This window comes from Tamandua tetradactyla, chromosome 1 (genome assembly GCF_023851605.1).
Source record: "Tamandua tetradactyla isolate mTamTet1 chromosome 1, mTamTet1.pri, whole genome shotgun sequence".
NCBI classification, from domain to species: domain Eukaryota; kingdom Metazoa; phylum Chordata; class Mammalia; order Pilosa; family Myrmecophagidae; genus Tamandua; species Tamandua tetradactyla.
Window position 1 is genome coordinate 205,277,707 of NC_135327.1, and position 24,828 is coordinate 205,302,534.

At 37.1% G+C, this 24,828-nt stretch overlaps 1 protein-coding gene across 4 annotated transcripts in view; it reads right to left on the bottom strand.

The window, feature by feature from the left end:
* The window catches only part of NCAPG2 (non-SMC condensin II complex subunit G2), a 104,729-nt gene extending 82,818 nt beyond the window's left edge, over positions 1 to 21,911 (bottom strand). The window contains exons 1-7 of one of the 4 annotated variants that reach the window (XM_077151596.1): positions 21,796 to 21,911; positions 21,396 to 21,535; positions 19,806 to 19,925; positions 7,805 to 7,993; positions 7,213 to 7,327; positions 5,548 to 5,702; positions 3,405 to 3,539 (exon numbers count right to left, since the gene is read on the bottom strand). In XM_077151596.1, the coding sequence (XP_077007711.1) occupies positions 3,405 to 3,539; positions 5,548 to 5,702; positions 7,213 to 7,327; positions 7,805 to 7,993; positions 19,806 to 19,883 (672 nt within the window). In that variant the 5' untranslated portion in view covers positions 19,884 to 19,925; positions 21,396 to 21,535; positions 21,796 to 21,911. Of the gene's footprint in view, positions 1 to 3,404; positions 3,540 to 5,547; positions 5,703 to 7,212; positions 7,328 to 7,804; positions 7,994 to 19,805; positions 19,926 to 21,263; positions 21,536 to 21,700 lie in introns of all 4 variants that reach the window. The other 3 variants (XM_077151590.1, XM_077151608.1, XM_077151601.1) reach the window with 3 other exon arrangements.
* Positions 21,912 to 24,828: the final 2,917 nt, after the last annotated feature.

Genomic DNA, 24,828 nt, shown 5'->3' on the forward strand with positions numbered 1-24,828 from the left:
TCCCTGGAACTTTGGCTACCTCTATGACACCTAAGACCCAGAGTTGGAGTTCTGCAGTTCTGAAAGTCAGCATTGCTACATACAACAACTGTTAAAGAAATCGAAAAAGCAATCAGCCTCCAATTAGAAATAAGAACGAAGCCAAATGGGTCAGGACTAAGGTAAATCAGAATAAAGGGTAAGGATGACATAGTATTTTAGAACTTTACCTACAGTATGAGACCAAAGGAAGAGAGGTTTATTTCATCTAAAACCTAAATTTTTTATAGCACATAATCTAACTCAAACTGTCTGGATAGATCCTTTAAGTAACCCAAACACACGAAGCCCAGAATGGGAATGAGGGCTTATAATTCTGTATAGCTTAAGGTCTGGATACATCCCAGAGTATGCTGGCCAGCTAATTAAAATGTATTGGCAAAGCCCCTTGAGGACAGGAGAAAAACTATGGAACCAGTAAGCTTTACCATTGGGGAAACCCCTGATACTGTCCTAAACATTAGGACTCCCAAGTCAAGAGGCCAAGCCCTTGATCTAGAGGCTTGCTCTTGCAAAGATCATTCCTGTAGTGGAAAAGCTAAGCCCAAGAGTTATAACACAGAAGACAGGATTTAACAAATGAGTATAGCTGCTGAATCATTATATTGATATTTCTTTTAGTCTGCAGTGCTTTGGAGAAGCTAGAAGGGAAAACCTAAAATTTTGGAACTGAAACCCATATCAAACTCTGAAATCTGCTCTATAACTACTTGCTACAATGTACTTTGAAATGTACTGCTTTTTTGTATATATATTTTACAATAAAAAAATGTTTAAAAAATGCTATCAACAACTGAAAAACAAAGAACTCTTTGGATGTTTAATAACTTTTAAAGTTTGCTATTATTAACAATGGAAGTATAAATTATTAGAATTTAGAGTATTTATATGAAAATTTAATTGGCAGGGAGGGGGGAGGAAATGACTCAAGTGGCAATTCACTTTAAGATGCAAGTTCTCTGATGATAGGCTGTCTTGAAGTTACAAAAACTGGGCAAAAAAACATCTTCCCTATATTGTCAAGCAACAATTACCCCTGAATTCCTCTTTCCTTGTATAACTACAGGCAGATAAAGATAAACACATATAGACAACTATAATTTGAAGCATTTACTATGGTGTCTAGTAATTAAGTTAAAAAATGTTTCATAAACATTTCACATTTCAGATATCTGTAAAGTCAAAATTTTAAAAATGCTTGAAATCACAGGTTGGAATGGAACTGGGCATCAGTTCATTTTACCTTTTATAAATGAAAAAACTGAAGACTTGTATAGTTAAGAAGACCTAGTTAAGAAGCTGTTTGCTAAGTTAAAATTCTCAAATATATATATATATAGATCCCAAGCTAACTGGGGTTATAAATACATCATAAATATATCATGTAATATTAATTGGCTCATATGCATGCTACCAGATTACACATATGAACCTAAAAATGTTGACTACAATGCTTCCATTCTACAAACTACGTAAAATACTTCTGAAACCAAGAACTTCTCAAGTGAACATCATCACTGTCTCTTCATTTTTTATCAGTATACCACTAGGTAGTCCCAGAAATCCTAAAGAAATGCCAAGACGCTTTTATACAAACACCAGGTTAACTATGCCTCCAACAGGAAGGTGAAAAAACAATAGTACTTATTGGACGACGCTTATGGGCTACCCAGAATGATTGGACCTACCTTGATCAATTCAACAATGCTCCTATATTTAAATATCTTAAATTCAAAAGAGCACATCAATTTAAATGAAAAAAAAGGAAGTTTTAACATGTACACATATTTATATTTACGTCTGTTACATATTTGCACACATAAAGATAAATGTGATTCACCAACTGCTTATGTAAAGGTAAATATAAATATTTATTACATAAAGTATATTCATCTGAATACACTATTAACTTTTTATTCTCCCCAAATTTCTTAACAATCTTGAAAATGCTTAGCACACAGGCCGTGCACTCAGCATTTTTTCCAATAATGATAATGTTCATAATAACAGCAATAATAACACAATCCAGGAACATTTCTCAAGTTCTTATTTTATGTCAGGTACCATGCTAGAAGTTTTATATGTATTATCTCTGTTTATATATATGACTTATTCATTTTTCCTCATAGGAATCCTGTGAAATATCTACAGTATTCCTATTTTATAGTAGAGAAAATTGAGGTTTAAATATTTAAGATAAATAGTCTGTCCAAGGTCAGACTATTAAGTAGACTTAGTCTTAATCACAGACTGTATCTAACCTAGCTGGATAAAGATTATATAGTGGGTAATGGCAAAACTGAAGCAAATTTTGTCTCTGACAACTACTAGCTACGAGACCTTGAGCAAATTCCTAATTCGTAAGCTTCAGAATAGCTACTCATTCTCCTGTGAAATTTTCTCTACCTACTTCAGGGAGAAATGATTACGTCTTCCTTGCCTCAAATGTAATTTACTACACTGTATTATTGCTATTTATTCAATAAAATTCCCGTCTTTCCTGCTAGACCATGAACAACTGAAAACAAAGACTAGGTTACATTCCTCTTTGCATCCTCAGCATGGGTGGATAAACAACGCTGAATAAACAACTACTGAAGAATCCTAAGACAAAAGATCAGCACCATCCAATAGAACTAATTATGTAAGAGAGTTTGAAACTTTGAATTCTTTAGTATCCATATTAATAAAAGTAAAAGATAAATATATTAAAATTAATATTATCATGTGATTCAATATATCCAAAATACTATCATTCAATATGCAATAAATATAAAAAGTAATGAGATATTTTCCATTCTTTTCTTGTTCTAAGTCCTTGAAATCTGGTGTGTACTTCTTTACACTTATAGCATATCTCAATTCAGACTAGGCACCTAAGCAAATGTCAATAGCCACCTACGGCAGGCTAGTGGCCACATTATTGTACAGTATAGCAATAGGACTTCAGTCTCTGTTTGGATTTGCTGGATGGGTAGAAGGAAGAAATTAAGATGAGGATTTTGGGTATATGACAATTAAATTGAAACTACAGTAGCGGGTCAGATCTGATCCATAAGGAAATACTTTCTAACCTTATCTGTAATCATTCTTAACATTTAAAATGTAATTATGGCTCCCCCAGGACTCACAGAGCCACCTGTTATCAACTAATTGAATGATGAAATAAGCAATGACTTGTAAAATGTCTGCTTTATATTGCCATGCAGTAAAAATAGTGTGCAATACATATAATGGTTCTTTATAGCTCAGCCTATTCTTTGACTAAAACATTGAAAACATTATAAATAGCAACCATATGAACTTAGGAAAAACATCTAATAAAATGCAACTCCCAAAGAGACCAAAACAGAAAAACCATTTACCTCTTCTTTCTTGATATAATTAACATTTATGAAGCACTCAAGTAGCATATCTTTAATTTCTCTACTTTCCTCCAAATCATAATCAAAACAATATAAAGCTTGATGAATACGCCAAAGCCGGCATATGTCTGCACCCTAGGAATGACATAAAAAAGAAAAATGTTATATTTAAGAGGTTTTTAAGAAACAGTAAGATCACATTTCAAATTAAGTATAAAAATGTCTTATATCATAATTTTACATTATTCATCCAAGATTAGGAAATAGTGACAAGTGAAAACAGATTGTAAATTTGCAAAATGTCACTGGAGCTCTACAGAATAACTTTTTAAAACATAGACAAAAATAACCATATATATTGATATGCAGTACTGTTCAACAGAACTTTTTGTGATGATGAAAATATTCTATTTTCACTTTCCGGTACAGTGGCTACTAGCCATGTTTGGTTATTGAGATATTGCAATGTGACTAATCCAACTGAGGAACTGAATTTTTAATTTTTTAACTTTAAATTAAATTTAAATAGATACATGTGTCTAGTGGCTACTGAATTGAACAGCCCAGGATTAGAATATTAGGAAGACACTAAAAAAAAATCTTGACTCAAGAGCTAAACAAAATTAAGAGGGAAAATGAATTTTAAAAAGACAAATCAATGCTGGTATAAGTTTAAATGTTAACACACAAAAAAGGGTTTCTCACTCATTCCCATTACCCCAGCAGGGAAAATAAGACAGCCGGCTGAGGGTACAACCAAAACCAGGTTTTTTTATCATAAAATTTACCGCTTCTTTGAGCAGGTATAATGAGATGGACTCTCAGACACTGCTGGTTAAGAACATAAAGTAGTACACCTTTCTAGAACCAATGGCAATATGTATCAAGAACCTTCAAGTAAAGTAACTTGGTAAATTTCTAGAAATATATAAGTAGAGATTAGGAGGGGGGAGTCAAAAGACATATTCTAAATTTCCCCTAAAAATAACAATAATCTCCTTGACTGACAGAATTATGAATGATATTTATTTTCTTCTATAGCTTTCTTCATTTTTCCAATTTTCTACAATGAATATAAGTATCTGTTGTCCTGACCAGGTAAAAAAAAACTTTTTTTCCCTAGATTTTTGAGCTGAATAACAAAGGTTAAAGTACAGAAAACATACATCCAACATCCAAATATGCTAAAAGTCACTCAATCGTTTAAATACTGTGGCAGCATGGGGGGCTCAGTTCTCCTTCAAAAGAACACACTATGGGAACACAATTGACTGACAGCCTCAGCTGCTACCCTTGTGGATTCACCACCACCTAACACCAAGGCAATACTTCTCCAGCTGCTCCCAACCAATGACTGAGCATCATGGGAGTCCCAATGCCAGGCCATTCCTGCCCAATACAGGACTCCCTCTAAAAGGCAATTTTGATTATAAGACTCCCTTTGGCATACCCAGAACTTTCTATAGATCTGTGCTGTATTCTAAAATAATTCCACTGGATCCACCCACTTTCAGAGGTGTCATATTGTATCGTAGTCTGAAGGTGCCACTGCCTATACCTATTCCTTCCCTTTCTCCTTCACTGGGCTTTCATCAAACAAACTTCTGGCACATCTAATTTCATCTTCGTGTATGTCTCTTGGAGGACCCACTCCTATAAGCAGATACTTCTAGTTGCCTATTCCAGTATCTCATCCCTTTTTTGCCTACTAAAAAGCTCCCTAATTTTTCTAAGGGTAGCAATGTGCCCCACCGAATACTCTATTTTACAGTATATAAAGGTGCTCATATGACACAATCTGGCCATTGGATATAAACTCAGAATTTCTGAAAAGGTTTGACCCTTCCTGATCCCATTTTATCTTCCTGCCTGGAACTCAAACAAGAAGGTGGAGTTGAGCAGCTATCTTGCAACCATGAAGTGACACACACTAAAGATGATGGAAGAAAGAGACTGAAATGCTGATCACAGTGTGGAGCCACACACCCACCCTCTATTGCTTACATCTGAACATTTTAGTTAAAACATAATCCTCTAATTGATGAAGCTACTGTAGCCAGTTCTCTTATTCACAGCCAAACACAATTCATAACTGATACAAATGCATGCACTTTTTAAGTATATAAAAAGTTAATAAGCATACTGTTTTAGTTTCAAGACTCTTCCTTAACAACATGATAAAAGCAGTTTTTCCCATATCTTCTTTAGCAGGCAGGCCTTTCTCCCACCAAGTAACACATAAATCCTGAATAGAACTCCGGAGTTTTAGTTCAGATTCAGGTAATGCATATAAAATACCTAAAACAGAGTACAAATAATTGTTCAATTGTTAAAGTAATTTCTTATTAACTCAGATTTAACAATTCTGAATATGAAGACTTTGTATATTATAAAAGTTTGCTAAGGAAGTAACTTTATGTTTACCTTGCTGAAGATTTGTATACATTATTCATAAAATGCAAATGGTATTAACTTAAAAATTATTTTACTAGTGTTATAAAAGCCGACTCAGTAGAATAGAGAATTTTAGGACCGGACAATTTAGAGAGATATTACCCAAACCTACAATTTTAGAGAGACAGAAAATGAGACTATCAAAACATAAAGTGCAATGTCCAAGGTAACACTTTAATACAGGATCCAAATCAGGTCTACTGACCTCTATTCTAGCACAATGACTCCTCAGTGTATTGGACCCAAATTTTGGCTCACAGGTTAAACATAGTATAAGTAAGTATTACAGTTGATGCAAAAAACTGCAGTGCTTTTATTAATGGAGAAGGTCAAGAATTAAATTCATAATACCAATAATGTGTTCATAATTGTAATCCATAAATATCTGAATTCTAGTATTACACTAATAAAATATAAAATTCCTCAAGTAACTGAGAAGTTGGCAGCAACTACAAGGTTAGCATTAATCATTTTACCGACAGTTATTTGAAGACTGTGCAAATACACAAACTGGTAGTAACACTCAAGAAGCATTTGGGAGCTATTTTTACATTGGGTAAGAATGAATTCAGAATGAAACTACTAAACAGATACATAAATCCAAATGAGAATGACAATGAAAGGCCTGATGAAAACATTTCAACTGAAGTTAATCAACCGAACTCAATCATATTTACATGAGGGCCAAGTGTAGAAGGAGATTTTTCCTTAAAAACATTACTTGAAATAAAAATCACTTTTATATCTATAAAATGCTTCTATATAAATATTTTATAATCTTCTCATTAACTCAAACTAGTATTCCTCCTAAATTAATAATGTTTTACATTTATTTAAACCTTTAAAATTATTATGATTTTAATTTAAGATAGTAAAACTCCCCTAGGAGCCAACAATTATTCCTCAGATGATGTTCATAACATATTAAAAGAGAAAAGTTCAATGTCACAAATTCTTGGGTAAATAGAAACTATGTGGCAATAATCATAAGCTAAGAAATTTATTCCAGGAATATTTTCTCCTTTAACAACATCCTGATCATTGGTCAAGTAAGTCAAATAAGTCATTCCTGAAAAGCTCACAAACAGTAGTTGGTTGCTCAGTAATGTACATCTTCATTAGCTGAAACATTTAAATGCAGCTTAAATTAAATTAATTATTCAGGATAGCCCACAAAGTATACTCTTTTGTTCCTTTCCTAGCTGAAATAAAGGACTTGATTACAAAGTTATGCCTTAATATCAATTTTGCTTCTAAATTTAATAAGGTTCATGAAAACAAGTAACCTACTTTTTTCCACTGTATCATCAGGTGCTGTTTATAAATATGCCACATTATTGAAAAGACAACTTACCATTTAATATAACAGCACATTCTAGTAAGGCTTCATAGTTCTCATTTTCATTTATTACAGATACAGAAGTAATAATCAGAGATGTAATTGCATGAATTATTTCTATGTTTTTTTTCTATAAATAAAAAAAAAAGCAATGCACCAGTAAATTAAAATTACCAAATTCAACCTCGATTTTTTTTTTTTTTAACATGGGCAGGCATTGGAAATCGAACCCAAGTCTCTAGCATGGCAGGCAAGAACTCTCCCCCTGAGCAATCATGGCCCACCCTCAACCTCGATTTTTAAAAGAAGTTTAAATGACACCAAATTTCTACAGACAAACCATGCTTCTACCTTATTCTAAAAAGTGAATTAAAGTTGAATACAAGTTAGTGTCCTAGAACGAATAGCAAAAAAATGAACACTAGACAAATAATGACATGATTGAAAAGTGGGTGAAACTACAATAAACAATTTCTAAAATTCTTGACTCCTAATATCAAATTTTTCTAAAGTCCCTCATATTAACTTAAAATTCAATTATACACAGCAAACAACTTTTAATAAAGAATAAGGGGAAAATTCTGTATTTCTGAAAGACCAATAGTACCATTTTTGAATCATGTTCTATTTCCATATTATCTTCACCCTTGATTTCCACCATCTGCCACCCATCCACTGGGCTTTCTAACAACACATCTGTTAATAAATTCTTAAGCCTTTGCCATAGTTCTTCTTTCTGTTTCCTTGATAATTCATCTAATAATTCATTTAGGTTGAAAGGGTCAGAAGCGTCTTTCTGCAAAAGAAATAGCAAATATAACAGTTCAATACAAAATAAATTTGGCTCTATCCTTTTTATAATAACATCAAAAGAAAAAATCAAGTGCTAACAGTTAAGAGTTCAAGAGTTAGGTTGTGGTCTTCAAACTTCACTCATAAAAGGGGGAAAGTACAAGGACTATCAGATAGGAAGCAGCACTCCTATTCTGTCTATTCTTTCCTAGCATCCTAAATCTTGGGAGTTCAAAATTTCACCCATTTAGCAAAACCCTTTCTAAAATCAATCCAATTGTTCATCATCTTCATACATTCTTAGGTTACAAAACCGTGCTATAGTTATTAGCCTTCTAATCTTCCTTATACATCACTTTGTCTCATTAGTCAAGACTACTAAAATCTTCTCAATTACCTTCAAAATCCCTGAATCAACAGTCATTTCATTTCAGTTAGCAAACGACCTCACTTACTCATTGATATAGCAAACAGAAACCATTATCAAGAGAATAGAAGAATCAGCCCACTGCAATTAAGCCCACTGTAGAATGAGAAGCTTCAGGTCTCTGTCACTACTACAGAAACTTTGACTAATCAGCAATAAAAACCTACAAAAACCTTTTTCTCAAAGGTCCAGAAAAAGTTGATGACCTGCAATAACAAGGCAAGTGCCTAATCAAGAAAAAGGCCACTTAAAAGGATCTTAAGTGACTAGTTCCTACCCTGCCTTATCAGCTCAGCATGGAGTTGGACCATCTCAGTGTGGATCCCTGGTCCCAGTTCAAGAGGGAGTAGACTAACACTTGTAAACATACTAGGAACATATGTCGGGCCCAATCTGGTGGTAGCCTAAGGTACTGGATGCCCCAGAACTTGTCTACATGTAGAAGGCAGTTCCCAGTGCTCTCTTACAAACACTGTGTGACAGCAGGTCAAGTGGCTGCCTGGGGCAAGGAACTGCTGGTCTTAGGATGTACAGTGCAGAGCCCTGGACAAAAAGGAAATTGTTTCCTATGGAAGAGGAAACATTCAGAACCATGCAAATGGGGAAATGCCTAGGGCCAAATGCACATGGCTCAAGACAAGGCTCATACAACAGAAAGGTCCAAGGAAATCACTATGTTTTGGCCTAGAGCTATTCTCTAAACTCCCTATATGTATAAGGTCATCTGCAAAGATAGGACAAAGTTATTCTATTATTTTTTATTGCTTGACATTCAAAGGAAAGCTTTGTCATAACACTACTTGGATACCTGCTTAAGGAACAGACATCTCAAACTCTAAATTCTTGCCATAACAGATTAAAATATCAAAACACCCAGGTTTCAAGAAAAGATTACAAAGTGCACAAAGAAACAGGAAGCAGTGGCCCAGGCAAAGGAGACGATTAACGCATTAGAAAACATCAGTAAGGAAGATCAGCCCTGGGACATTCTAGACAAAGATTTTTTAAATGGTCCTAAATATGCTCAAGAGCTAAAGAAAAATATATAGATAAAAAACTAAAGGAAATCAGTTCCCAACTATCAATAGAGAGCTGGAAATTATGAAAAGGAGACAAAGAGAGTTGAAGACCACAGCAGTAGAAATTAAAAATTCCCTAAAGGGATTCAGCAGAAGATTGGACATGGCAGAATGAACAATCAGAAATCTTAACGACAAATGAAATCCAGTCCGAGAAGCAAAAAAGAAGAGGGAATTAAAACATATAAACAGAGCCTGAGGAACCTGTGGGACAGGAGTAAGTATTTAAATATATGTACTGTGAGAGTCCCAGAAGAGAGCAAAGGGCAAAGAAAATTAAGAAATAATGGCCAAAAATGTCCCAAATTTAACAAAAGACATGAATATACACATCCAATATGTTCAATGAACTGCAAACACAATAAATCCAAACAGACCTACATTGTGCTATCCTTTAGGCAAACTATCAAATAACAAAGATAAAGACAGAATTCTGAAAACTGTAAGAGAAGCAATGTGACACCTATAACAGAATGGCAATAAGAGTAAAGGCCAATTTCTTGGGACTTCCAGGTCAAGTTGGCAGCTTAACAATGTGCACATTTTAGTTCGTCCTCCAGAACAACTACTAAATAACCAGAAACAGTACAGAACAGCTCCCGGAGCCACAATAATGACCGGACACACAGTGTACCCCAGTCTGGACCAGCTGGACCAGCTGCAAGCACCCCCCCAGAACCGTGAGTTCCCAAAGCTGCGGTGGCCAGCGCCCCTCCCCCACAGGCCGCTTCCCAGAGGGGAAAGGAAAGGACTTTACCAGCAGCAGGGACTGGGCACAATCAAACGCTAATTGTGGAACTAATTAACAAATTCTGACTACTAAAAATAGGCCCCCAGCTTGGGTGAACCTGATCAAAGAGGAGGTTGATCATTTTTGCCCCTGCGCCAAGGCGGCAAGACTGACAGAAAAAGGTGGAAAAAAAAAAAAAAGAAGGAAACAGAGGTTTTTGTGGCTGTGTATCTACAAAGGCTTGACTGCCTCTGGATACAGCAGCAGGACTTTTCAGGCTGCAACTGCCCCAGGCATAGGCAAAAGTGAGCTCTTTTGGGGGCTTATCTGGAGCTTGTGCCTTCCCCAGGGGAGGGGTGAAGCCCCACCCAGGTGGAATCCCTCCATCAAGGAATTCAGACACCAGGTCTTGGTAATTTGAAGCCATTAAAACCAGCCTACAACCTCTCCTCTGTCTCCACCACGCCCCCAGCAGGGAGAGTCTGCCAAAGTTAAAGGTACCGCATCATCTTATGCTGGTGGGACCTGCAGCCAGACAAGCGCCACATACTGGGCAGGATAAGAAAAACAGAGTCCAGAGACTTCACAGGAAAGTCTTTCAACCTGCTGGGTCTCGCCCTCAGGGAAAACCAATGCAGGTGACTCTTTCCTCCTCATAGGAGGCCAGTTTGGTCTGGGAAAATTTGACTGGGGTCTATAATACCTAAGTAGACCCTCCTAAGTGTGTGTGTGGGAAAGGCACCACACAAGCAGGGCAAGAAACAAGAAAACAAGAACTGAAAAATTCTCCTCTGTTAAACAAAACTTAAGCTAAAGGTCCAGATAAAGCTGAACGGAATGTCAAAGAACAGATAACAAATTCATCCAGCAAGAAAACCCTAGATAAAAGAAGTGAAAGCAATCTCCAGAATAAACTAATTAAGGTAATTAAATGCCTAGACGCCAGCAAAAAATAACAAATCACACTATGAAAATTGAAGATAACGGCCTAGTCAAAGGAACAAACCAACAATTCAAATGACATACAGGAGCTGAAACAATTAATTCAGAATGTACGAACAGACATGGAAAACCTCATCAAAAACCAAATCAATGAATTGAGGGAGGATATAAAGAAGGCAAGGAAAGAACAAAAAGAAGAAACTGAAAGTCTGAAAAAACGAATCACAGAACTTATGGGAATGAGACACAGTAGAAGAGATGAAAAAAACAATGGAAACCTACAATGGTAGATTTCGAGAGACAGAATAGGATTTCAAAACTGGAGGACGGAACATCTGAAATCCGACAAGAAACAGGAACTATAGGGAAAAAAATGGAAAAATATGAGCAGGGACTCAGGGAATTGAAAGACAATATGAAGCGCACGAATATACGTGTTGTGAGTGTCCCAGAAGGAGAAGAGAAGGGAAAAGGAGGAGAAAAACTAATGGAGGAAATTATCACTGAAAATTTCCCAACTCTTACGAAAGACTTAAAATTACAGATCCAAGAAGTGCAGCGTACCCCAAAGAGAACAGATCCAAATAGACATACTCTAAGACATTTAATAATCAGAATGTCAGAGGTCAAAGAGGATCTTGAAAGCAGCAAGAGAAAAGCAATCCATCACACACAAGGGAAGCCCAATAAGACTATGCGCAGATCTCTCAGCAGAAACCATGGAGGCGAGAAGACAGTGGGATAATATATTTAAATTATTAAAAGAGAAAAACTGCCAACCAAGAATTCTATACCCAGCAAAATTGTCCTTCAAAAAGGAGGGAGAAAATAAAACATTTTCAGACAAAAAAATCACTGAGAGAATTTGTGACCAAGAGACCAGCTCTGCAAGAAATACTAAAGGGAACACTAGAGACAGATACGAAAAGACAGAAGAGAGCGGTGTGGAGAAGAGTGTAGAAAGGAAGACTATGAGTAAAGGTAAAAAGAAGGAAAATTAGATATGACATATAAAATCCAAAAGGCAAAACAGTAGAAGAAAGTACTACCCATGCAGTAGTAACACTGAATGTTAATGGATTAAACTCTCCAATCAAAAGACATAGTCTGGCAGAATGGATTAAAAAACAGGACCCATCTATATGCTGTCTCTACTCAAAGGACACGAGGCCAAGGACACAAATGGACATTTAGCACCACTGTTTATAGCAGCATTATTAACAATAACCAAGAGATGGAAACAGCCAAAATGTCCATCAACAGACAGTTGGCTAAACAAACTGTGACATTTACATAAGATGGAATATTATGCAGCTGTAAAACAGAATAAAGTTATGAAGTATGTAACAACATGAATGGACTTTAAGGACATTATGCTGAGTGTGATTAGCCAGAAACAAAAGGACAAATAATGTATGGTCTCGCTGATATGAACTGACATTAGTGAATAAACTTGGAATATTTCCTTGGTAACAGAGACCATCAGGAGATAGAAATAGGGTGAGATATTGGGTAATTGGAGCTGAAGGAATACACGATTGTGCAACAGGACTGAATATAAAAACTCAGAAATGGACAGCACAATACTACCTAACTGTAATGTAATTATGTTAAAACACTGAATGAAGCTGCATGTGAGAATGATAGAGGGAGGAGGGCTGGGGACATAAATGAAATCAGAAAGAAAGATAGATGGTAAAGATCGAGATGGTATAATCTAGGAATGCCTAGAGTGTATAATAATAGTGAAATGTACAATGTACAAATTTTAAAAATGTTTTTGCATGAGGAAGAACAAAGGATTGTCATTATTGCAGGGTGCTGAAAATAGATGATAACTAATACTTCAAAATGTCACCTTATGTGTGAGACTAAAGCAAAAAATGTTTATTTGTTACAAAATTTAGATTTTGACTAGAGCATTTCCTAATATAACTCATGTAGATAGTTTGATTGAATGTCATAAGTACTTGGAATCTCAGGTAGCACATGAGATTTTGTTGGTTTGTCCAGAGTGATCCCCCAATGAATCCCAGAATGATTTGATCAGTGACTGGAAAAGTATTTGCAAGCCCCCTTCGGGGAATGGTGAGAGTGGGGAGAAATTCAACTTCCCCAAGTTGAATTCTTGATATTCTCACAAGCAGTGTGGACAACCAAAGCTATAGGCTGAGCCCCCAGTCTTGGGGTGTGTTCACATGAAACTTAACCCCACAAAAGATAGGTCGAGTCTACTTAAAATTTAGGCCTAAGAGTCACCCCCAAGAGAGCCTCTTTTGTTGCTCAGATGTGGCCTCTCTCTCCAGACAATATGATGAGCAGTCTCACCACCCTCCCCCTCTCTGTGTGTGACATGACTCCCAGGGGTGTGGACCTTCCTGGCAACGTGGGACAAAGATCCTGGAATGAGCTGAGACTCAGCATCAAAGGACGAGAAAAACCCTAGAATGAGCTGAGAATTAACATCAAGAGACTGAGAAAACCTTCTGGACCAAAAGGGGGAAGAGTAAAATGAGACAAAGTGTCAATGGCTGAGAGATTCCAAACAGTGTCCAGAGGTTATCCTGAAGGTTATTCTTACACATTAAGTAGATATCACCTTGTTGTTCAAGATGTAGTGGAGAGGCTGGAGGGAATTGCCTGAAAATGTAGTGCTGTGTTCCAGTAGCCATGTTTCTTGATGATGATTGAACAATGATATAGCTTTCACAATGAGACTCTGTGAATGTGAAAACCTTGTGTCCGATGCTCCTTTTAGCTACTATATCAACAGAAGAGTAGAACATATGGAATAAAAATAAATAATAGGGGGAACAAATGTTAAAATAAATTCAGTTTGAAATAGTGGTAAATGAAAGCGAGGGGTAAGGGGTATGGTACGTACAGCTTTTTTTTTTCTCTATTATCATTTTATTTCTTTTTCCGTTGTCTTTTTATTTCTTTTTCTAAATCGATGCAAATGTACTAAGAAATGATGAATATGCAACTATGTGATGATATTAAGAATTACTGATTATATATGTAGAATGGAATGATTTCTAAATGTTTTGTTTGTTAATTTTTTTTTAATTAATAAAAAAAGGCAAATACATAAAATGTAGTGATAAATCAGGGCTTGGGATTCATAATGTATAAATATGTAATTTGTAAATTACATAAAGATGGAAGGGTATAGGAACATAATTTGTATGTATATATCTTGAAGTTAGTTGGTATCAAAGCAAATGAGATTATTATAGATTTAGGATGTTAAATTTAAGCCCTGTGGAAACCAAAGAAAATACCAGAGAAAATGCAAATTCATAAAGACTATCAATAGAAGTTATCAGGAGTAGGGGGAAGGGGCAATGGTGAGTTTAATACAAAATGAGTGTAGGGTGTCTATTTGCGATGAAGGGAAAGTTCTAGTAATGGATGGTGGGGAGGGTAATGCAAACAATGTGAATGTGATCAATCTCAATGCATAGTATGCATGGAAGGGGTTGGGATGGAAAGCTATATGATGTATATATGTTTCCACAATTAAAAAAAAAGGAAAAATAAACAAAGAGAGAATGACATGCAACACATGATACTGGATGAGATCTAAGAATGGAGGAGAAAAGGCTCAAAGGGACATTACTGGAACATTAAAAAACTGGAATATAGAATATAAGCTTTACATCAATGTTAAATTTCTTGAATCTGGTAACTGCAGTTAGAAGTGATTACATGAGTGAATATCCTTGTTCATAGGAAATATACATGGAAGTATTATGATGTGTACAACCTGCTCTCAAATACTCAGAAGATAGATAAATACAGATAAGGGGGGAGGGCAGGCTGACAAAGGTGGTAAAATGTTAAAATTGGTGGATCTGGGTATCAATGGAAGTGAGAGTATGTTGGAGTTCTCTGTAATGGGGTTTGAATTATTTCTGCAGACATCATGTTTGAAATTTTTTCAAAAGAAAAAATTAAAAAAGAAAAAAGAAGGACATAGAAGCCAGCATAAAAGGGGCTCCCTGTGGCCAAATCTGGGACAGTGTGAACACCAAAATAGTGACAGTAATGGATCATAACCCATTGAATAAAATAAGAATCAGCAAGTCCATACTGATGATTAATAAATAAGTAACAAGAGAAAGCCCTTGCATGAGAATGTCAATGAATAGAGAAGGAATACTGCATTTGAAAAAAATTACAATTTTATAGCCATCATAGTAATGACTGAGTTGACAAGAATCATCAATGGATGCTTAAAATACTGGGTAAAACGTTGAAGAGCAGGATATCTGCATAATCTCAAAGTATTTACCCAAAGCTTACTTATTAATTACAAAGGGGAAAATAATACTTTACAGTGAGTAACGTGGCTAGCACTCATCCTTACCACATGATCAAAATTAACACCGCCAATAATGGAACAAACTGGCACAATGCGCTCTTCAACATAAGTTCACTGAGAAGGACATAACATTGCTTACGGAATTTCCGCCAAAACACATAAACTGAGTCTAATTAGGAGATCATTAAACAAATATGAATCAAAGGATATGCCATAAAACCACTGGCTTGCACTCTTTAAAGCTGTCAATGTTATGACACAGTAATGTTGAGAAATTCTCCCAGATCAAAAGAAACTAAAAATGCATGACAACTAATACAATGTGTTTTACTGTACTGGGTCCCAGATCAGGAAAAAATATCGCTATACAGGATATAATTGGGGTAACTGTAGAAATTTGAATATGGGCCACAGATTGCAACTTTTCTGCAATTTTGAAATTATTTCAAAAGTTACCAAAAAAAAAAAAGGAAAGAGAAAAAATAGAAGTCATCAAACCAGAATTCCCTCAACATCCTGTGATCAAACTTGAGCTACATAAACCCCTCTTTTCTTCCTTCCCCTCCTGGCCCATCTGATGGACCCTGTACTCTCCATTGTGCCTCTCCCTCTCCCACGTATTGTCAGCCCCACTCTTTATTGTCCCTTCCTATAAGCATTTAATTATACTCGTCTCTCCCAGGTTGTTTTTAAAAAATCCACCAACTTTAATCTACTCTCCTTTCCAGCTACCACCATTATCTTCCTCTTCCTCATAGCCTATCCATCTTACGAAATTAGATTTCTACCACACAACTCCACTGCAACTGCTCTTGCCAAGGTCAAAGACATCCAGTAGCCCTTTTTAATTCCACTGGGCACTACTGAATACTTCCTCCATTATGATGCCACTTTGTCCACATTTACCTCCTACCTCTTTGGGCACTTCAGAGAATGGCACACAAAGTCCTTACCATGGCCTACCAGGCTCTATGTGACTAGGCCCTCAACTACTTCCCCAATCATGACTCTTGCCACTCCTCCTTTCTCTCATTAAGTCCAGACCCCTGGCTTTCCAAGCATGCTCCTGCCTCACAGCTCTTTGACTTTCTATAATTCTCCTCCCCCAAATCTCCATACAGCTTGTACCCTCCTTTTACTCATGTCTCTGATCAGATATCCCTCTTCAGAGGCTTTCACTAGCCAACTCAATTAAAATGGTAGCCACCATCACTCCCATCCTTTATCCTACTTATTTGTTCTACATTTTTGTTATTATGTTTTACTTTCTTAACCTCTAGAAAGAACATAAACTCCATTGGGGCAGAAACTTTGCTTTGTATGCCACTGTCTTAGTTTAACTCCCAGAATGCAATATACCAGAAATGGGATGGTTTTTAAAAAGGGAATTTATTAAATTGCACATTTACAGTTCTAAGGCCATGAAAATGTCCAAATTAAGACACCCACAAGAGGTCACCTTCACTAAAGAAAGGCTAATGCCAGAACACCTCTGTCTGCTGGGAAAGCACCTGGCTGGCATCTGATAGTTCCTTGGTCCTGGGAGCCAATGCTTTCAGCTCTGTTTCCAGTGGTTTTCTCTCTAAGCATCTGTGGGCCTTTACTTAGCTCCTCTGGGATACAATTCTGGGTTCTGGCCTACTTAGTATCATATGGGAAGGCACATGGTGACATCTGCTGAGCCCTGCATCTCCTGTCTGGATCTCATACTGGCTCCGAAGCAACTGTTTTCCAAGCATCTGCATTTGAAGTTTCTTCAAAATGTTTCCTCTTTTAAAGGACTCTAGTGCACTTATCAAGACCCACCTTGAATGGGTAGAGTCACATCTTCATCTAATCAAAATACCACACCCACACGTAGGCATGTCACATCTCCACGGAGATAATCTATTAAAAATTTCCACCCTACAAGGCTGTATCAAAACATGGCTTTTCTGAGGTACGTAATGGTTTCAAACTGGCATAGCCACTGTATCCCAAGTTCCCAGAACAGAAGGGAACTTAAAAGTATATAGAAGGTACTTAAATATTTTTTAAATGACTGAATCCTCTTAATTCTCCTCAGTCCTCTGTCTCCTTTTATTACTCTATCACGGATTCTCAAAGTATGATCTATGGCACAAAGATTGTGTTTTATAATGCTTGTCTTCGTTTTAAAATGCAAATTTTTTCCAAGGAAACTGAGATATTAGGGAACAATTTGAACATAAGTGAATTCCTCATTTGCTTATGTGGTATTTCATCTGTAAGAAACACTAGGTGAATGCAGGAAACTACACCTAGCTAAATGGAAGCAGACAGAATTACACAAGAGTGCACATGCATATACCTCAAACATCTACCAGCATGCATTATGAGGGACATCCATCACTCACATTCAATGTTACAACGTTCCATCCATCCAATTTCAAATGATCTGCTTTCTACCACTTCCCAGTTATTTAACAAGCTGCAACCCTTCCAATGGCCAGAGTCCACACTGTGCCCTCTTTATGTCCCACTCTTACCTTTGGCCTAGTTCCTATTTTTATTCTGTGTTCTATCTGTTTTCTCTCCTTTATTACCTCACTTTTGTTTTCTGCTTCTCACAAACAGGATCAGAAGGTAGGCTAGTGGGAGCACAAGCAAACTTCAGGAAAAGCATCAGGTTTGTTGCAGTATTTATGTATTTCTTAGTGATTAAGATGTATAGAATTGTGGTACTATTTTTATTAGGTTCTAATCTTTTATTAATGTGTCACTGGCAAAATTCTTTGAATTGCTATTTTGTCTTTCAATTTTAAATTAATATTAAAATTGAACCTATCTTCTTTCTCTAACTTGACCCTCACTTTATGTCATCTCAACAGAATGGAACCAGCAAATTAGAAACCTGGGGATATTCTTTGAGTATTATGCCCTACTCCTGTTTTCCCCACAAGCCCTGTACATTTTACTGCTGATTTTGTATAGCACAGTTAATTTTAGTCATGCATATGTTGCATTATTGCAGAATTTAGTTATTCGGTGAGGTCTATCTAACAGTTCTCAAACTAATTTAAAATGCCAAGTCTCTTCCTTAGTTCTTACCAAGCTAATGTGAAACTGCCATTATTCAATCATTCTGACCTACAATTCGGCATTTCATATAGCTCAACTTAATATAACCAAGTGGTACACAATCCCATATATTTCCATTTTCATGTTTACCTAAGGGCTCTATAGTGATTTAGGTACTAAGTTGAGTTACTGTGTTAATAAAATTTTCTATTTATAAACTAAAATTAATGCCTCATTAGTTTGAAAAGCTAATTCAAGTATTTTAAGATGTCAGCTACTAAGCAACATTACAAAGTTTCTACTGGGATAGTTGGAATTAATGCACTTTTGAAGTAAGGATGTTTTGTCACCAGTATAGCATCAGCATTATCTTGAGTTGCATAAGAGCAACCTCCAGAGTAGCTTCTCAACTCTATATGAACTCTCTCTGCCACTAATACTTTATTAGTCACACTTCTTTTCCCCCTTTTGGTCAGGGGAATTGTTAATTTCATGGTGTGTTCTCATCCTTTCTTACACACAGGTCACTCCCTGGTTAAAGCTCTTTGATGTTGTCCCTTTTCCTCTCAGGAAAAAGTCTAAACTCCTTAAAATGGTAAAGAAGTCATGACAACCAAACCCCACCTCACCCTCACACCCTATCTCATCTTTTGCCCCTCTTCCTCTTGCACTGTACACTCCAGCCCTACTGGAACATCTTCAAGTTCTTCAAACACAACATACTTTCTCTAATCTTTAGTTATTCTTTTTGGTTAGAATGATTATTCCCTACTTCCCTCATTTCTATTTAGCATTTAGTCTTAGTTTCCATACCCTTTCCACTGAAATGGGAAACACTCCACAACCGGACTTGGTACCCCTCCTATATTCTATACATTCCCCAATATTGAAACTTAATACACTACAGTTAAAATAGCCTATTTACTCACCTGAATCCACTACAACACTATAAAGAATGAGGGGAAAAATAGTATGTTTTCCTGGCTACGTCCCCCATAAGGCAAGAGATCAACAAATACTTGTTAAGAAAATAAAATGCATTGCCTTAAATCACTTAAATCCCTTGAAACCTCTCTTAAAAGAAAGAAAGAAATACAATCTATGAGTAATTGCTCATCAGCAAGTCTTTGGCTAGAAAAAAATTTGTTTTATTTTTTAAAATAAGGAACACTGATCCCTAAGGATTCACTGAGGTAACCATATTTTATTTTTAGAACATTATTTTATATTAACAGTCAAAAAATCTGAATAAAGTTAAAATATAAAACTTACATCAAGGCGAATAAATTGCAAAAAGTCTCCAACTAACTCCTTAGACACTGCTTGTACAAACGTTTCACGTTTTTCCATGACAGATGAAACTGGTTTTCATATGGCATTTATTTCATAACACTAGAGGAAAATACAATCATACCATAATTTGCATTTGTAAATACATCTTTTCCTTCAAGGTTTAATTTGGTATTAACATCAAATACTGCAAGAAAATTTTTGCACCACCTAAGAGTAAACTTTTAAAATACTCTGATACAAAAAGTTCTTATATCTGAAAAATAATCTACATATTTTCTTTACTACTGATATCAGCAACATAATATTATGTTATTATTCATTGATAATGAAGGACCCAATTATAGAGCAGAGAAATCTAAACAGCCCTAGGAGGTTCACCTTCTCTTCCTTTATAATATGCTCCGGCAGATGTGAGTTAGCGCAACCAAAAAAACAAAAGTGGTCCCTGGACTCTCCCTTTCTAAATTGTAACTACTCCATCAAGAAAAATCTCATTGTTCCTGTCACGTTTGAGTAATGTTGTTATTCAAAGTACAACCTGAGAACAGTGCCATTGGTGTCACCTGGGAGCTTGTTAAGATTGTGCATTAGCTGTGCCAAAGCAAAGCACCCCCCCCACCCCCACCACTCCGACAGGATAATAAGAGCCTGGGGAATTGTATGCACCCTACCTCCAAGCTTGTGTTTCCCTAAATAAGTCCTATTTTACATTTACACCACCTGGTGCTAGTAGTAAATGTCCACGCCCTCTTCTAAAAACATGAACCTTAAGAAGAAATAACAGCAATATGATTTGCACATAGGAGCTCCTCACTTTAAAAACAAATAAATAAAAACCTCCTGCACCATTATGAATAGAACAATATAGAAAATTACTGGTACTAATGTTACTGGTACTGATGGCAATAATTACGGTAGAGGGAGTCATCATAAACATATAATCCTAGATCTTAATTCTAAATTAAATGAGCAAAAGTAGAAAATCTCAGTTTAATGACTCCCCACATAAGGAAAACTGAAACGCGGCCACTTGTTTCTCGACTGAAATGGCTTGGCTATGAAGTATAATTTACTACTGGCCAAGAAAATGCAGAGTGGGTGGGGACGGTGGTTAGCAACAAGCATGACTAATAATGGCTAGTACTAATCTGTTTATGATTTTTTAACAATAAACAATACTTTTGCAATAAGGTACAATAGCTGATCTTAACTGGCAAGAATGTGAACCCTCCAATCTTTCTTGTGATTCTGATGACTTTTCTTGTTTTGTCAATTCCAAGTGTTTCCTTTTGGTATTTTAGTCTTATATATCTATTTCCACCACAGTACTAAATACATTGGGATACTCCCTGTTTTCTTCCTTATGCAAGTGATTATAATTCCTTTCAAGGTTACAAATTTTTTAACTTTCACTCAAAATGGCAACAGAAGACCTACCAGCCCGTAAGCTACTTTCGAGGCAAAAGATTATCTGACACATCGGGTATCCATCCGTACAGCAGGGTGCTTCTCACACAGAAGGCCACAATACCAGGTGAATAAACGCGAACGTTTCAAACGAAAACTCACTGTTGTGGTGTCACCCGCCTGTGAGTTACTTCATCACCTTCTCATAAAGCTCTCCGCAAATTTCCCTCCACTCGGCGACAAGGCAAAGGCAAGCACGCCAAGAGTCAGATCCCCCGGGTTCAGGTACTTAGGGAATTCTCCTTAACACAGAGAGGAAAACAAAGGGCGTTGACCCTGAGTTCAAGAAAACACATTCTTCCCCAGTTTCCCGGCTTTCCATCCTGGAGAAGTATCCCAACTAGCGGTAGTTTTCAATTCGCGGCCCAGACAAGGGGCAAGTGTCTTGGCCGGAGACCCCAACCCACCAAAGTATGCTGAGGCAGATTTCTCCGCCTGATTCCTGCTGTTTTCAAGTCCCTCTGCTTGGAACCAAATACCTGGGTCGGTAGCGTTTGCTCACCTCCTCTCTGAGACCAGGCGATTCCCGCTCTCGGAACCGAAATTCAAACGCACCCGCCGGCGCCAGCGACGCCGCTCCAACCTCGCTTGCAGGGAGCGTCGCTCTCGCGAGAGTTGGAGCGCGCCTGCGGCTTGAGGCTGCACTCGGAGAGCTCGCGCCCCACCCCGCCCCGCCTCGCCTCGCCGCCTGCCCCCGAGCTCCGCCCCCAACCCCGCGTCCCTCCCTCCGCACCCAGCAGGCATCCGGGTTCCGCGGGAACCCTCGATTGGCGCGTTTTCTTCCACAGCAGTGCACCCGGCTCTTCAAGCTCTCAAACCTGATGTCTCCTCTGGGCTTCCCCTCCCCGTCTGACCTCTCCTCTGGGGTGTGGCCTTAAGACTAACTGTTCTTAGATTTCCTCGACTCAGAAACAAACACAGAACCGGATGTGGCTCAGACCTCTGCATAGTCATTGAACACGCCTGGCACCAGGCACCCACTCTTCTGGGAAGGTGGCAGTTGCGGCTTTATATTTTTTGAATTTATACCCATACGAATTTGCTGTCAAATGAAAACTCTGAGGAATCTAATGATGATGCTGAAGGGGGCCGGGACAGGGGCGGCGAGTGGGGAGGGGGGTTCTGGGCATAATGTATTGAGGAAGAGGCAGACCACTTCCCTGTCCAATTTGGGAGATGAAAGTGGGGATGAAGTTAGGGAAGAGACAAGGGACGGGAGGAAGAGGACCTGAAGGCCCTAGAATAATTAGAAAGCCTGTTACCAGGTGTGCTGGTTTGAAATGATGCGTGTACCCTAGAAAAGCCATGTTTTAATCCTAATCCCACTTTGTAAAGACAGCTGTTTCTTCTAATCCCTGTTCAGTATTGTATGTTTGAAACTGTAATTAGATCATCTCCCTGGAGATGTGGTTTAATCAAGAGTGGTTGTTAAACTGGGTTAGGTGGAGGTGTGTCTCCACCCATTTGGGTGGATCTTGATTAGCTTCTGGAGTCCTATGAAAGAGGAAACATTTTAGAGAGAGATTCAGAGAGAGCAGAGCAGAATGATATAGCCACAAGAAGCAGAGTCCACCAGCCAGCGACCTTTGAAGATGAAGAAGGAAAATACCTCCCGGGTGCTTCATGAAACCGGAAGCCAGGAGAGGAAGCTAGCAGATGATGCCATATTTGCCACATGCCTCTCTAGATGAGAGAGAAGCCCTGACTGTGTTGGCCATGTGTCTTTCCACTTCAGAGAGAAGCCCTGAACTTTGTCAGCCTTCTTGAACCAAGGTATCTTTCCCTAGATGCCTTTGATTGGACATTTCTATAGACTTGGTTTAATTGGGACATTTTCTCGGCTTTAGAACTGTAAACCAGCAGCTTATTAAATTTCCTTTTTTAAAAATCATTCTGTTTCTGGTATGTTGCATTCTAGCAACTAGTAAACTAGAACACCAGGTCTTTAACTTCGATGGCCAGCACCTGAGCACAGGAGCCAGCTCGGTCTTTCTCAGGGATGTGTGCTGAGGTCTGGATGCTCACTCATCCAGACCCGTCCAAGCCATCCAATGTAGGCAGAGTTTCACAAGTTCATTTAACAGCAGAGGACACTCGTAAGTCCTCCAGGACAGGAAGTGGAAGACCCACTAGGGCAGAGAAAGTGTGCAATGTGAAGACTCAGCCTGGGTGACACTTGTAGGGGCTGGAAAATGAAGAACCTACTTTGTTCCTTCCACTTATGCATTCTACAGCCTCTTGGACCCAGGCCCTCCAATGCCTAAACTTGTCCTTTTTCACCCAATACATTAACCACCACCTGGATTCACTTCTTTCCTTAGACCCCAAATTCATCACTTAACCTTTTTTTTGTTATGACTCAACACAGGCATCATTCATAGCATTTCTATCATGAGACTCCAATCCTGGACCAATCTAACTTTCTAACCTATGCCTTTATGTTCTAGGCCAGCTCTAGTTACCCACCCCTTCAGAGTGGGGCAACTGCCAATTCATGGTATCCTTTCTAGGCAAGAGCTTTAAGAACCAGCAGTTGTTCTAAGGTGGAGGTCTTCAATTTATTTCACTCCTGTACCCATTAAAAGAATTTTAGAGATTTTTTTAATCTTGACATCTAAATTTTTTTATCATAGGTTTAAATGACAGAAAAGGATGCAATCTCTGAAATAATTATAACATTTAACCTTAAACTTATATCCCTTGTAAATGTACCCAATGAAATACCTAGCATCCTTGAACTCATTTCTATTAATAATAATTCTATCCAATGTTAAATATATTTTTGCTATAGTCTATATTTGATGTCTCTTCAACAAAAATACGAAGAAAAATTGATTTTTTTTATTTCTGTGGCCAAAAGTCAAGCTCTAGGTTAAAAAATTTTTTACATTATATTTATTGAACACATAGCTCAAAACCATATAAATATATTACAGATTTTAATAAGTATTAAATATAAAAATATTCCTTTTAGTGAAATTATTAAGGCTATTTGTTCATGTTTCCAAGAATGAATATTAGTTATGCTAGAAAGTGAATGGGTTCACTATAACTCTAAACTGCTTTTTTCATGTTCATAGATTAAATGCTAAGAAATCGTGTACATATGAATGAGCTAGAAATGAAAAATAACAATAATGTCACTCAATTCCTTGAATATTTTCTTAGTTAAAAGGCAAAGGCCACGTACTGACCTGTCATTGAAACATGTTTATTTAATTTCTATCAGATAATAACTTCCTTCCATTTTTATTGAAATAAAAAACTTGGAAACCACCTAAATTTTAAAATGATTTTTTGCCCAATCACTTGGAATCATTCACTTTCTATGTTTCTAGAAAGTTTATCAAAAAACCTTTACCGAGACACATTAAATTACTATTAATGATATCTGTCACTCATTCATTTACAATACATGTTTTTTAAAAAACTTTTATAACATGCCTTAAATATGTTTTTCTCAAACCATGGGGACCTGCAGATTTAGTTCACTCAGTTTATAGAAAATATAGGAATATATAAAATTCCATTTGGT